At 32.2% G+C, this 13,933-nt stretch overlaps 1 protein-coding gene across 1 annotated transcript; it reads right to left on the reverse strand.

The window, feature by feature from the left end:
• Window positions 1–2,146: 2,146 nt before the first annotated feature.
• LOC132629229 (transcription repressor OFP6) lies at window positions 2,147–3,457 on the reverse strand. Its single transcript, XM_060344941.1, has one exon. It carries the CDS (start codon window positions 3,346–3,348, stop codon window positions 2,782–2,784), a length of 567 nt encoding a protein of 188 aa, XP_060200924.1. The 5' UTR covers window positions 3,349–3,457; the 3' UTR covers window positions 2,147–2,781.
• Between the last annotated feature and the right edge of the window lie 10,476 nt (window positions 3,458–13,933).

The following is a 13,933-nucleotide window of genomic DNA, read 5'->3' on the forward strand; positions in this document are numbered from 1 at the left end:
TTGAAAAATATTCATTTCAAATTAATCACTCCCTTGTTTCTTTTTTAGCTTGTGAACACCTTTTAAGAAAATGTTCACTCTTAGAAAATTAGAATTGTTTTTACTAACTTACCCCTAATTAGATGTCTAGAAAAGAAAAACTACTTAATGATTCTTGATTATGTATATAAAGATAATTTTGGAAGAATAAGATCAATTTCTTCTTAAAATCCTAATGCACCACTTATTTTAAAATAAAATGAAAAGCCTAAAACACCACTTATTATGAAACGAAAATAGTGTTCATCAAAATATAAGACAACACTCAAAATGTGAATGTTACAATTTATCTCTTGCTACATATGCTGGATGTAAAATGTAAAAGAACCGTTATATTTGATTGTTGAGTGAAGGTGAACGGTTCAACATCTTGGTTGTATGTGGCGCTCATGATGGAGGAGAGGAGGTAGATGAGGGCAAGTCATAGAGAAGACAGGCAAACTTCTCGAGCCACCTTTTGAATAAGTTGTGCACTTGATAATAAATGAATCTTGTATTGAAACGGGAGAGAAAAGTGAAGAATTATATAAGGCATAACTCAAGCTCGATGATAACATAGCGTGATGGGCAAACTGTGAGGTTTGTTAGGCTAAAACAGATAATTCGTGTCATGAATTTGATTGTGACAGAGTAGAAATTGATACAAAACTTAAATTTAATTATTTGTATCTTTAAAATTCTTAAAACTTAAACGCATTATTTCAAAAATATACTTTTAACTCTAATATTTGTTAATATTATTTCTAATTTTCATCATATGTTTTTATTTCGCATAAAAAATATTGAAGGTCAAAATTCAATAAATCCGTTGCCTGGGGGAGGGGGGCGGTGGGGCGGGGGGGGGGGGGGTAGGGGAGGCATTTTCACATGTCATGACAGGGTAACAATCAAGAGGGGATGACCACATTTGAGTTCTAATGATAATTGATTGTTGGCTTGTGTACAAACTTCCAAAGCTCACACAACCCTATTTACCACTCTCATTCAATTGCATTTAAAACAATTGTCTCTTTATTATTTTATTTACATTTTATGGCCCATTTTCCAAATTATTTACTTATTTTATGGACCACTTTCCAAATCCCAACGTCTATCTTTTCCCACCATAAGAGGGCTGCAGCTGCAAACCCCACAAGGATCTTGACCAAAGTATGGAATAGAAGAATAGAAGCACCAACTTTCAGGCATGACTCATCTTTGTTCCCTTTATAAACAATATTCTATTTCATTATTTAATATTTCTATCGAAATAAGGGAGGAAAAAAGAAAAATAAAGGTGGGAAGATCACTTTACTAAATGAAAAGAGTGACAAATTATATGTTGCTTGAACACTCAAAAAAAAAAAAAAGATGCAGTATTTGTGTTGAGTTTTAGAATAAATAATAATTAAAGATTCTGACACACTCAATGGTATTTTTAAGCGTTCAAGTAATAAAGGTTTTTCATCTATTTTGAAAGAAAACTGTAACATCTTTTTGAAGTAGCCAATTTTTTTTCATCTACTTTTGAAGTAGTGTTGTTTGATTGTTTTTGGAAGACAAGTTACCTTTTGGCCAAAAGTCCCATGTTCTTTTTTTGACATAAGAGACCTTATTTGGCTGAATATTTTTCCTTTGTTCATCCTAGGACTTGAACTGAATTGTATTTATACCTATTTCTTCCGGTTGCATTCAGATTGTCGAGTCCTAACATTATTTGGGTCACAAAGGGTACTTAAGAGTATTTTTCTTTTTCCTTCAACAAAATAGAAACAGTACTCGAGTAGTACCTTTTTATTTACATATGTTTTGAACTTCCATAGCATGCCATGCATGGAAAGGAGTATCTTTTTTCTTTTATACAGTTTTTAAAATGGAGTACTAGTAGAAACTTTACCCAACACAAGATAAAAGTGGCTTCTTCAGTATTCTTGGTGGGGGGATGCACAATTGAATCTATGAGTTAAGTCGAACTCAATATTTTTGGCTTAGATGTTATATTTGTATTTGTATGTACTATTCTCATAATATACGGCTCAAGACTCTTCAATCAAACCCGAACCCTTTCTTCCACCTCTCCGATCCTCTCCAATCCTTCATTAAATTTGCACTCCCATACGCTATAAAATTGACATCTTTCCTTCGCCTATCGTATGTATCAGCTTTAATAAATCTGTTGTATGTAGATATTAAATTTTAACCCAGTATAACTCAAATAATCAATTAGTTTAGTGGCTCCGAACTCATAAAGTGCAAATCCTAAATCCGTCTCAGTGTAACTTCAGATAAATTTGAAAAAAAGAAAAAAAAAAGGAAAATAAGGACAGAAAGAACAGTACATTACTAATAATAGATTACAATTTTCACAGCATTTTTGACCACCCTTTTGACTACATATAACACTTAACTATTTTTTTCTGCATAATCAAAAAGGCTGTGAAAATAGAACCTTTTTTCTTCCTACCCCTAAATTTAAACAAAATAAGAGCTAAAAAGAAAAACTTAAAAACACATTACTAAACATAAACTATTTCTAGAAACCTATCCCATTACTAAATATTAATGGGTCACACAACCCTACTACTATTACATACACTTCACGTGAAAACACTTAAATAAGGGGAAAAAGATAAAAGGAGTCACGTGATCACACTTAAAAGTCACATGACCTCCGCCCATGCAAAAACTAAAAACTAGCTCGCTTGGTAGAATTATACTGGATATGTGATTGTTATTGCAGCTTCGATAGATATCACGTGACATTTACCTATAAGTCACGTGACCTCCTCCGCCATGCAAGAACGGCGAACTCGCTCCGGCAACACCAGGCCGGAGCGAAAAAACACCGTTCCAAATCTCAGTAAAAGCCCTCACAATTACCCCATGGTAATAAGGTGAATTCAACTGTAAAAAACAGTTCAACAACTCTTTCAAATCATCCTTAGAATAAATCTCTTTTTCAAGAATCATTTGTAGCATTGACTGTCGAAAATCCAAGTAAGGATCATCAGAATCTTTCTCAACAGCAACACTCTCACCACCTATACGACCAAAACCTTGTACTGCTTTTGAGGTTTTGAAATCGGAAGATTCGTAATTTGGAGTACTGTCTGAATGTGGAGAGAAAGTTGTTGTTGTTGTGTCCCATGAACTACAAGAAGAGTAGTTAGAGTAGTTGGTTTTTGGTGTTTTTTTGTGGTTAAATGTTGTGGATTTGTGACGAGGTTTTGGATGGAATATGCTTGAGAGTTTTGGTCGTATGCAACTACTACTACAGCCTAGTTTTACAGTGACATTGCTGAGAATTATTTTTCTTCTGTGAGTTGACATTTTTTTCGCAAAAATATTGCAGAGAGATTTGGTAGTGATTTTGTGGGGGTTGTGTAAAGGGTATGTGAGATTTTTTGTTTAAGAAAAGGAAGTGAGGAAGAAAGTGAGAAGAAAGTCACATATAAATTGTTCATGTGGCCAAGGTAGAATAAAAAGGAGAGAAATGACAAAAATGGTCCCTTATGTTTGATAATAGGTTCATGATAGTCACTTACGTATAGACTTAACAGTTTGGTCCTTTAAGTTTGCTAAAAGTTACTCCCTTCGTCTCAATTTTGTGTGACACTATTTGACTAGGAACAAAGTTTATGAAAAAAGAAAGATTTTTGTAATTTGTGGTTCAAAACAAGCCTTAGATACATGTGTGGTTGTAAATAATCTCATAAAGTTAAATTATTTTTAAATATAGAAAGGTAATATTCTTTTTAGGACATACTAAAATAGACCGTGTGTCACATAAATTGGGACAGAAGGAATAATATTTTTAGTCTTCGTCAAATATTTTTCGAAAGCTATCTGATGATTTGACGGGAACTGTAAAGAAAAGGAAATTAGCGGGAACTCATATAAAGAAGTACTGTTTTTATAGTTTCTGCTATTTTTTATATATTATTTTAGTGACTATTGCAATTTTTTGTTTTACACATTTAAATATTTGATGTGACTTTCTTAGTATTTATGGTTAAATCTTTTTTCTTCCCACTATTTCTATCCAATATAACGAACATAAATTGTTAAATATTTGATGAAAATCAAAATTGTCAACTTTTGACAAACTTAAATGACCAAAATTGTTCAATTCATACTTAAAGGACTATTTTGAACCTGCACTCAAGCGTAAAGAACCATTTTTGACATTTTCTCGTAAAAAGGAAGCATCTTTCATCTTTATGATAGTGTAACAGCTAGTTGATTAAACTAATTGATGACCAGTCTATTTAGGCTCACCCATTTTTTTGTTTTTTCTTTTTCTGTTTCTTTTTTAAGGGTGAGTTGTACTAATAAATATTTGCATTGATGTTTGAGTTTAGGAAAGTTTTGCTCGTGCTAATGTTTTTTCAGTGGGTTAAAGCGACACCCTTTCACTAAAAAGGAGTTGATCCATTAAATTAACACACGGTAAGCATTACCTTTTTTTCTTTTTGGAAATATGGGATCAATATTATTCTATACTAATGAAATTTAGTTCAGAGATTAATTTTTGTGGGAAAAATAGCTCCATGTAACCATTTCAAAAGAGGTACGGAGTAGTACAAAATTTGGTGGTATATCATAAGTCATTAAGGGGTCGTTTGGTAGGATATATAAAAATAGTACTGTATAGGATGTATTAGTCATGTTGGGGTTAGTTATGCTGAGACTAGTTATGCTAACATTATTTTTTATCAATTGTTTGATTTGTTGTATTAAATAACATGCATTACATAATCTCTAAATAGTACTGAATAGGGTGTATTATTGATATTTTTAATGCCATGATTTACTATGTATAAGAATAGTACCGAATAGGGTGTATAACTTATACAGGTATTAATTATACCTAGGTTAAAAACACTACCAAAATAAGGAATTAAATAATACCAAAATGAATACCAGTATTATTTTCTCTAAAGCCTCCTACCAAACTGCCCCTAAACTCTCAAAATTTTCCATTTTGCTTCTATGTTTTTTAAAGTCGTGTGTCACTATGTTTTAATTTCATGTGGGAGCAATTTATTGTGCAATGCAACAATCAACCCGCTGTAATGATATTTTACCACAAGTATTTATCGTAATAGGCTTGCTTATCTAGTGTTAAATAAAATCTAAATCCAAATTTGTTTAAAATTTAAATCAAGCTAGGTTATTCATCTTCTCTAATTTAAATTTAAATAGTCACATACTCCACAAATTATAAGATGTCATTTTTTTTTCATTTCAATCTAGCAAAAGGATTATATCTTAAAGCACCGGTCAAATTATTTAGTTTAATGTAGTGATAATCGTACGACAAAGGTAAAACGGTGACAAGAAAAATGGTAAAGGTGAAGGTGTGAGAGATATCATATTTAAATGTGGTGAATCTTGGAGTCTTGAGCCTAAAGGGCATATTTTTGCACCTAAAAAATCAAAGGGGGTTGGTATTTCCACAATAAACCAAAAGGGGTTTATCGTGGACTGTCCCACGTTTTGCAGCTCCTTTTAACGGAGCATTGTAGCGTCTGTCTTCAACAAAATTTAAAAAAAATAAAAAAATACTAAGGTAAATCGTGGACCAGCCCACGTTTTGCGAAAAAATGATTTGGGCAAAACGTGGACCAGTCCACGATTTGCCTCAATTTGTTTTTGGCTAAAACGTGGTGCTGTCCACGTTTCCAAACTTCTTGTACCCCTATTTGCATGTAGATGCAGTTCTGCATTAATGAAAATATCGTTAAGGTTATTTAAATTGCCTGCTTTTTATTTTTATTTTGATTCTATTGTATTTTTCTATTATAGTGAGGAATTGGCAAGAAAAAAAGGACCGTGAAAATTAAACTAACGTCTACAGTCAAAGCTCTCTATAATTGTCATTCGTCATAACAACATTTCACCACTATAACGGCCTGATTTTCTCCGCAATTGATTTTTTATGTTATATTTTACTTCTCTATAACAGCATTCTGCCTATAACTGCAATGGAATTCATTATAGCGGTACACTCTTTGTAAAATTACCTCTCTATAATAGCCACACTCAAATATTGTGTAATAATATTTTGTAAGAAATATATTATCTATAAAATAAAATATTAAAATATTTATGATTATCATCATTAATGTCATGTACATAGTAAATTTCAAGTATGAATATCTAATTTTTTTTAATTATACTATTATGTTCTTAAACAACCTTCAAGGGAAAGCTATTTTCCCTTTTGCTGAAAGTAAAAATCTTCGTCAGTTCAAACGTTATATTATTACTAAGAGACTGGAATTTATGAAACAATCTACAATTTTAGAGCTCTTACATCAAATTTGAAAATTTAAATAATTTTAAATGCATATGTTCCTTAGATTTTAATTCTTTATCGGTATGGTATAACTAGTTATGGATTTCTTAGTAATTTATTAGTCTTTTCAATTTTTAATTAATGAAATATGAAAATCAATTGGAATTTTAAAATTAACAAGTATTTTTGGTTTCATTTATACTAGCATAAAAAGTTAAAAAAAAAATTGCATAGTTTTGTTTATAACAACTAAATGAAATCTAACATCAAATGCCAGTATACATACAACACCTTACTATAGCAGTCATGAAGTTTTCGGACAAACGCTACCATTATAGAGAGGTTTGATTGTATTATGAACCCAGAGGTGAGAAACTTGAGGAGGTAATTATTGTATTTATGATGAAATCTTGTCTAAAACTCAGAAAAGTTCATTTCATATTAAAAGTGAGTATAACATAACATGTTAATACGGCTTGACCTTCTAACTTTTTTTCCATCGTGATCTTGTAAAATTCATAAAGTTGATGCTTTCATTTAGCTCTTATTTCCTCAAGTTGGAGAGAACAAAAAACGCTCAGTGGACAAAAGAAAAAAGAGAACAAGACAATAAAATAAACGGAATAGACAGCAGCACGTTTTAGCCAAAAAAAATTGAGGCAAATCGTTTTTTTGCAAAACGTGGGCTGTTCCACGAGTTGCAAAAACATGTTTTGCAAAACGTGGACCAGTCCACGATTTAAAAAAAAAAAATCTTTGCAAAACGTGGATTGATCCACGATTTAGTATTTTTTTTTTTTGTTGAAGACAGACGTTACAATGCTCCGTTAAAAGGAGCTGCAAAACGTGGGGCAGTCTACGATAAACCCCTTTTGGTTTATCTTGAAAATGCCAACCCCCTTTGGTCTTTTGGGTGCAAAAATATGCCCCTTAGGCTCCGGACTCGTGAATCTTGCATGGTATTTGAGTGTTCTATCTGTAAGTTTCGTTGAGATGAAGTGATGGTGGAGTAATGGTGGTCTTCAAGTCAGTGTTCTTGAAAGTGGAGAGAATCAATCGACATGGTAGTAATTGACTTAGAGAGATAATGGATGATGGTTGACAAAAAATGAAATATGCACAATTTTGCAAAATTCAGAGGCGAATTTGGACTAATTTGCATAATTCAAAGACAAATTTGATCATTTTTTTCTTGTGAAAAAAGGCCCACGTGTGGAAAAGATTCAAAGTGTTAGTGAATAAGAGTACATTTAGAGCAATTTTGTATGCGCAAGAATATATAATTCAAAGACAAATTTGATCATTTTTTTCTCGTAAAAAAAGGCCCACGTGTGGAAAAGATTCAAAGTGTTAGTGAATAAGAGTACATTTAGAGCAATTTTGTATGCGCAAGAATATATTTGATCCTCTCTTATGTAGGTTTTTTCCTTGGATATCCGTTATTATTTACCGTCTCTTGTTCTTCGCTTAGCACACCGATTTGTCGTAGTTAGTACTATTTCCTTCTCCCTATTTGACCCGCTTTGTTATTGCTTTATTTTGAGCCAATGATCTTTTGGAAACCGTCTTTCTACCTCCCAAGGTAGACTTAAGATTTGTGTACACTCTACCCTCCTCAGACCCCCAACTTGCGAGATTATACTGGGTATGTTATTATTGTTGTTGTAAGAATATATTTGATCCCAAATGGTGTCCAACTTTGAACCATTTGATAAAGTTCACAGGTTTAAATATTTACCCTTAATAAATATATGTAAGTGTCATCGCAAATTTACTATCACTAGTCCATTGAAAATTAAAGAAGGAACCTGCACCTATTGGCGGTGGAGTGATGATAGTGAGGCTGTCATTAATAAGGGTGTGAGAGGCTATTTGTTTAATGGTTGATGCACACAAATGGAGATTATATTGCAAGTCGTGTACAGATAATATAAACAGTGCATAAATGAGAAATTAAATTGCTAAATCTGACAATGACAGTAGGTATAATGATCTAGGGATTCATAAAACAAATAAATGATAAGCCACTGATTCTCTGCATGCCAGCAATTTAGATTTGATAACATGATGTGAGCTTCGTAGTAGTTTACAACTTTACATGATGTTTTAAGCCTGGATTAAGCTCTTATTTAAGGTCAATTAGTGTGTATATATATTAACTCTATTAGATTACTTAACAACAGTAAGTTGTATCAGTGTAATAGTAAACATTACCGAGTAAATATTTACCTTAATCCATACACAATCTTTGAATTTTAAAATACATGAATGATGTTACAAGTACTAGAGTCCTAAACGAATTTTATATTGTTAATGTAATTTAATTAACTGTAATATATTACTATTATATTTTCAGTTACATTATTAGGCTTCGTAGGGGGGAAATAATCGCTTTATTTTATGTGACGAAGTTTAACTGGACACAAAACTTAATAAACAAATAAAGATTTTTGAAACTAGAGGTAGAGCTACATGCAATAGACGTTAGGGGTTCGGCAGAACAAGTTATTTTGGCACAATCCTTATATTTATATTAAAACTCATTTTACATGTATAATTTATAAATAATTTATTCAAAATCCAATAAACAAACAGAGCAGTAATTTAGAGGCCATAAACTTAAAATTGTAGATCCTCCTCTATTTGAAACCAATGTTAAACAAATAAATATTTGTGTGACTATAAATCATCGCGTTAAGGGTAAAATAAAAAGCTTTCCAAAATTTAAAGTTAATTATTTATAAATTTAGAAGTATGTCATTACATTTGAACCAGAAACTAAAAAACATGTAATTTCATTTTGAAAGTGAAGACAATTTTGGCACAAGATAAAGTTAAAAGTCAGATAACTAATTTAAGACAGATCAAGTATCTAATATTATGACCTACACTTATGTATTTCTGTGGCTCCAGGAAAGTACTATCTTGGCTTGCTTTCGTTTTGTTTGGACAGTTTAAATTCCGTAAAATCTTATCCGCTTTACTCAATATTTATTATAAACTTGTATTAATTCAATATAGTTAAATTGCAAATAAAGGTACATGAATATATTAATTAACTAATAAAAGTGTATAAATTTATCATGATTAAGTTATAAGTTATTCTTCATGAAAAATATTTTCTAAAAAAAATCAGTGTTAGGTTTTTAAGTGGATAACATTTTCGTTAAGAATTAACAATAATATTAGCAAATCAAGAAGTATTAAAGATTAATAATAATATCTAAGTATTAATTGAGCAAGTAATATGAAGTTAAAAGTTAAGATCCTATCATAAGCGAGGAAAGACTTTTTTGTCCTTGGGATGAAAATGTTTTACTTGGAAACTGACTTTCTTTTTAGTACCAAACATTCAAATAACTTTCTCATTAAAAATTTTCCTTAAAAATAACTTATGTTATACCACACATTCATATATATATTTCTTACCTAAGATTAAAAAAGTCTAATCGAAAAACTATTGTCTTTTTACTTTTTAGTCCTTGCATCTTGACCTTTTTAGTCCATGAGTAATTATTAAATTTCAGAAGATACGTCGAACCATATAATATAGGGTGGTACATTGTCTAATTTGTGGTCATATCTTTTTAGCTAGCTTTTTGCGTGAATAATACATAAAGCAATAAATATGTTCAATGAAACTCGGACAAAAAGGACCAATTGATGCATCGGTAGCTATCCATAGTCTTTTAATCTGTTCATATGAAAATGAAAGGGATGTATGTCTAAGGTCGATTTCATGAAAGCATGGACCACCTATGGATATTGTGAAATGGCAATGATTCTTCCAAAAAAAAAAAAAAAAAATTGAGATTAACTATGAATTTTATCGCTAATTCTTTCTAAATTGCTCGTAGCTAATAGAATTTGATGATAATTTGTCACTATTTTATAATTAGCGATAAATTTTGTTGTTTAGCTACGAAATATATTTGTCGCTAATTCTGGTTCATTTTGGTGTTGAAATTTCACTCTTAGTTAAATACTTTAATTGTAGGATGTGATGAGTCTACATCGAGGTGTCAAATGACTCTATCATTAAGAGTTCGTGAGAGTTATCATCCTGTAATCCTCGACATTCATTTAATTCGTTAAGTGAGAGCCTAATTCTCCTTCAAGCCCTAGGAGATCCTCTTCGTTAGAAAGCGCTAAAACCTCCAAGATGGAGTTTCTATGGCGAGAGACCGAAATATTATTATGATTGAGTTACGCAGCGCGCCTCATACAAATGATAGTATTTCTTTTCTCACAATATATCAATCAGAATAAAGGGTAGGTAAGTACATAATTAATATTTAATAACCACAACATACGGGGACATTCAACTTTATGCGAGAGAGACATGAATGCAATTCTATCTAAGGGTGTTAAGTGGGCCGGGCCATTTAAACGTAGGCCACAAGGGGCTGGGTCGGGCCGTAAGTTAGGGGGCCGGGCTTGGAGAGGGAAAGGGGTGTCCGACCCAGCTCACCCCGGAAGGGTCGGGTTATAGTTAGTGGGCCGGGTTTTTTTTTTTTTTTTAAGTTCTAATACAAAAATAGACATTTACATTTACTACTAATAATAAAATTAACATTTACATCTAATGATAAAATTGCTAAATTAAAAAAAAGTTTTGTCGTCGTCAAATTCAATAAGCTAGCCGTTGTAAATTTAAAAAACTAGTCGTTGCTAATTTTATTTGAACCCCTAAATTTATGAATAACTTCGCTTTTGTCATATTTTCAAACTATAAATACCCCTCCATTCTTCTTCATTTTCACACAATTCTCTCTTTATCTAAATTTGTTATTCAACTAGTGTACATTACTTCACCTTCACTTTCTCCTCGAGTTCGAAGATCAACTTCAAGTGCGGTGTGGATGCATTTTGAGCGAGTAAATGAGGAACATGTTAAATGTCAACATTGTGGTGACATATATCTCCACAAGTACGGAGCGTCGGGTATAAGCCTATTAGAGGGGTGTGGTGTGGAGGGGGGTACTGGTGTGTTGCGTAGACACTTGTGAAAAGGCATGAAATTGCACTGAATGATTTATCAAAGGTATATTTGTTGAGATAAGTACTATCACAATCTAATATATACTATATACTGAAAATGTATCAAAGGTATATTTGTTGAGAAAACAAGATTGTCTAGCTTTAAAATACAATTTTAAAGAAAACTAAAGTGCTCCGTAAAAAGAGACTCATAATTTATTGGGATACAATGTTTTTAAAATACTTATTATTAGTAATAAATGTAATACTTATCTTGTTTTTTTTTTATTTGAAGTGGGTCGGGGCGGGCCGGTGCCCCGGTGGGCCATCACCCGAACTACTGGCGGGCCGGGCTGGTGGGCTGTCCACCTTATCCGGCTCAGCCCCCTAATAAAACCCACCTAGCCCAGCCCCTTACACCTCTTAATGGGTCTAGGCCGGGCTGATGGTGGGCCGGGTTCGGATTGGCTCGGCCCACTTGACACCCTTAATTCTATCTTGTGGTGATAGATTTGAGTATCTCTCTCTTTCTTGTTGATCCACTTGCCCCTCTTCTATGGTTTCCGTACCAATATATGAGTGCAATTCGATATTACACATTTATGAGGAAAACAAAAGCAGTAACTAAACATTACATTAAATGATGATAGATTTTATACAAAGATTAAATCTTCTTTCTGCATCAACCAATAACTCGTGAATTGATGGTAAAATTATAGTAGTAAATACAACGTAAAATAGAACTAAAGTCCCAATTTAAAAGGGTTCTAGAAACAAATGTTAGGTGTTTGCTTCAAAACTTTGGCAAAAGAATTGTTTTAATAAACAAAATTTATTTGATGAATTAACAATAGTTTTTCAATGTATGCATTATTCGTTTTCCCCTTCCCCTTCTCGGACGCCTCAAAAACTTACTAAAAAAATATCGAGATTATCCTGCTTGGCCATTGATTTAACTTCAACTATTTAAAATACTATACTTGGAGATTATTTTATTAATAACAACTTACTAGTATTAATTTGAGATTTCACCACCTTCTAACCACTTTTACTAGTTACTAGTCTAATAAAGACAGCCAACTGGGCCATGAATGCAAAGATAAAAGAGTCAAGAAAATTATGAGAGCATTGAAGCAGGTTCAGGGATTTCTTGTATTCATGACACATCTATAAACCTTAGGCAGTCAAGACAGGCCAGAGGTCATAAATACAAATAGTAAACTCTCTGATAACACAGTACAATTGAGTGTCTTTTGTAAAAGTTATAATCATTGAGAAGCTAAGGAAATCCTAACCAAATTAGAATAGCATATGTCATGATAACCAAACGAGTTTAAGTTTTATATATATATATATATATATATATATATATAAATATTTAAGGTAAAAGTTATATGCTTTGTATAAAGACTTTTTCAGAAAAAAATTTGAGGTTAAAAAATCTAAATTTTATTGATTTGATTTGACGTATAAATTTAAAAACCCGTCGCAATTGATTTGATTTGATATTTTAAAATTCAAACCAACCCAATCTATATACACCCCTATCTATAGGCTATAGTATAACATTTTATTATACTGACATTATATATAACTTAAACTCCTATCAAATTACCCTTTTCTCGAACAAATAGCTAGGACTTTGTACCAAAAGGTAATCAATACCCTTGCAAACAATTAGTGCATTCTTACACAAATTTGCTTTCATGATAAGGGAGATCACCTGCATCATAAATTCCAAGTCCATTCATGTTTAAACAAGCTTCATCATGGCAATGGGTCAGAAAGCTTCATTGGTGTTGCAGCCACTGCAACAATAGCCATCAATCACAATGGGAAAGAGAATCAAAGCCATACATGCATGATATGGACAGATCTTGTAATCAAAGTAGTTACAACTCCACCTGTACTGTTACAGTTGCAATATTTTTATATCCTTTTTAATAATGGTAGTGTTTGATCTAATTTGTGCACCTTTTCAGGGGATATATTCTATCTCCACTAGCAAAAATATGGGATATTTCTACCAATCAAGACTTAGATTGATGGGAAAAAACACACCAAATATTTGAGGACATTAATATGACATAATTTTCATCTATTTCATTAACCGCTAGACAATACTTAGATGCAAGCAAGGTTCGAATCCCTTAGCTGGTCATGGGAGACAAGTTCACATATAACCTCTTTGAAAATCACTACTGAAGATATAGCCAAAAATTACAAAGTATTTAATGTTTAACAATCTTAGAATCAACTCTAGACTTACGAAACTAAAGTTGAAAATTCTGGGGATGAAGTTTCAAACTTTCTTGTATATATGAAGCTTGGCTTGCCAAAGCCTAACTTTAAACCAAACTTTTGAGTTTGTAGGAAGTCCAACTTCAGACTTTCAGGTCTGTACTCGGGCTCCACAGAGACTGGCATTAGCCCAACTTTAAAGTTGGCATAAGTTCAGCCTATAGATTAATCGAATCAAGAGGAATAAGGACACAAAATTACTTTGTGGTTGATGAGTTTTGATCGTCAGTGTGAAAGACTAACTTTGTTTAGTAAAGTGTAATCATTGTCTTCTCTGAAATAGGCACAATATTAAGTAGGCGTTTGGCCATAGAAACCACCCAAAAAAAAATT

This window comes from Lycium barbarum, chromosome 2, assembly GCF_019175385.1.
Source record: "Lycium barbarum isolate Lr01 chromosome 2, ASM1917538v2, whole genome shotgun sequence".
NCBI classification, from domain to species: Eukaryota; Viridiplantae; Streptophyta; class Magnoliopsida; order Solanales; family Solanaceae; genus Lycium; species Lycium barbarum.

Excerpts from the sequence above, each read along its gene's own strand:
- LOC132629229 (XM_060344941.1), bottom strand. The coding sequence starts at position 3,348 with ATGTCAACTCACAGAAGAAAAATAATTCTCAGCAATGTCACTGTAAAA.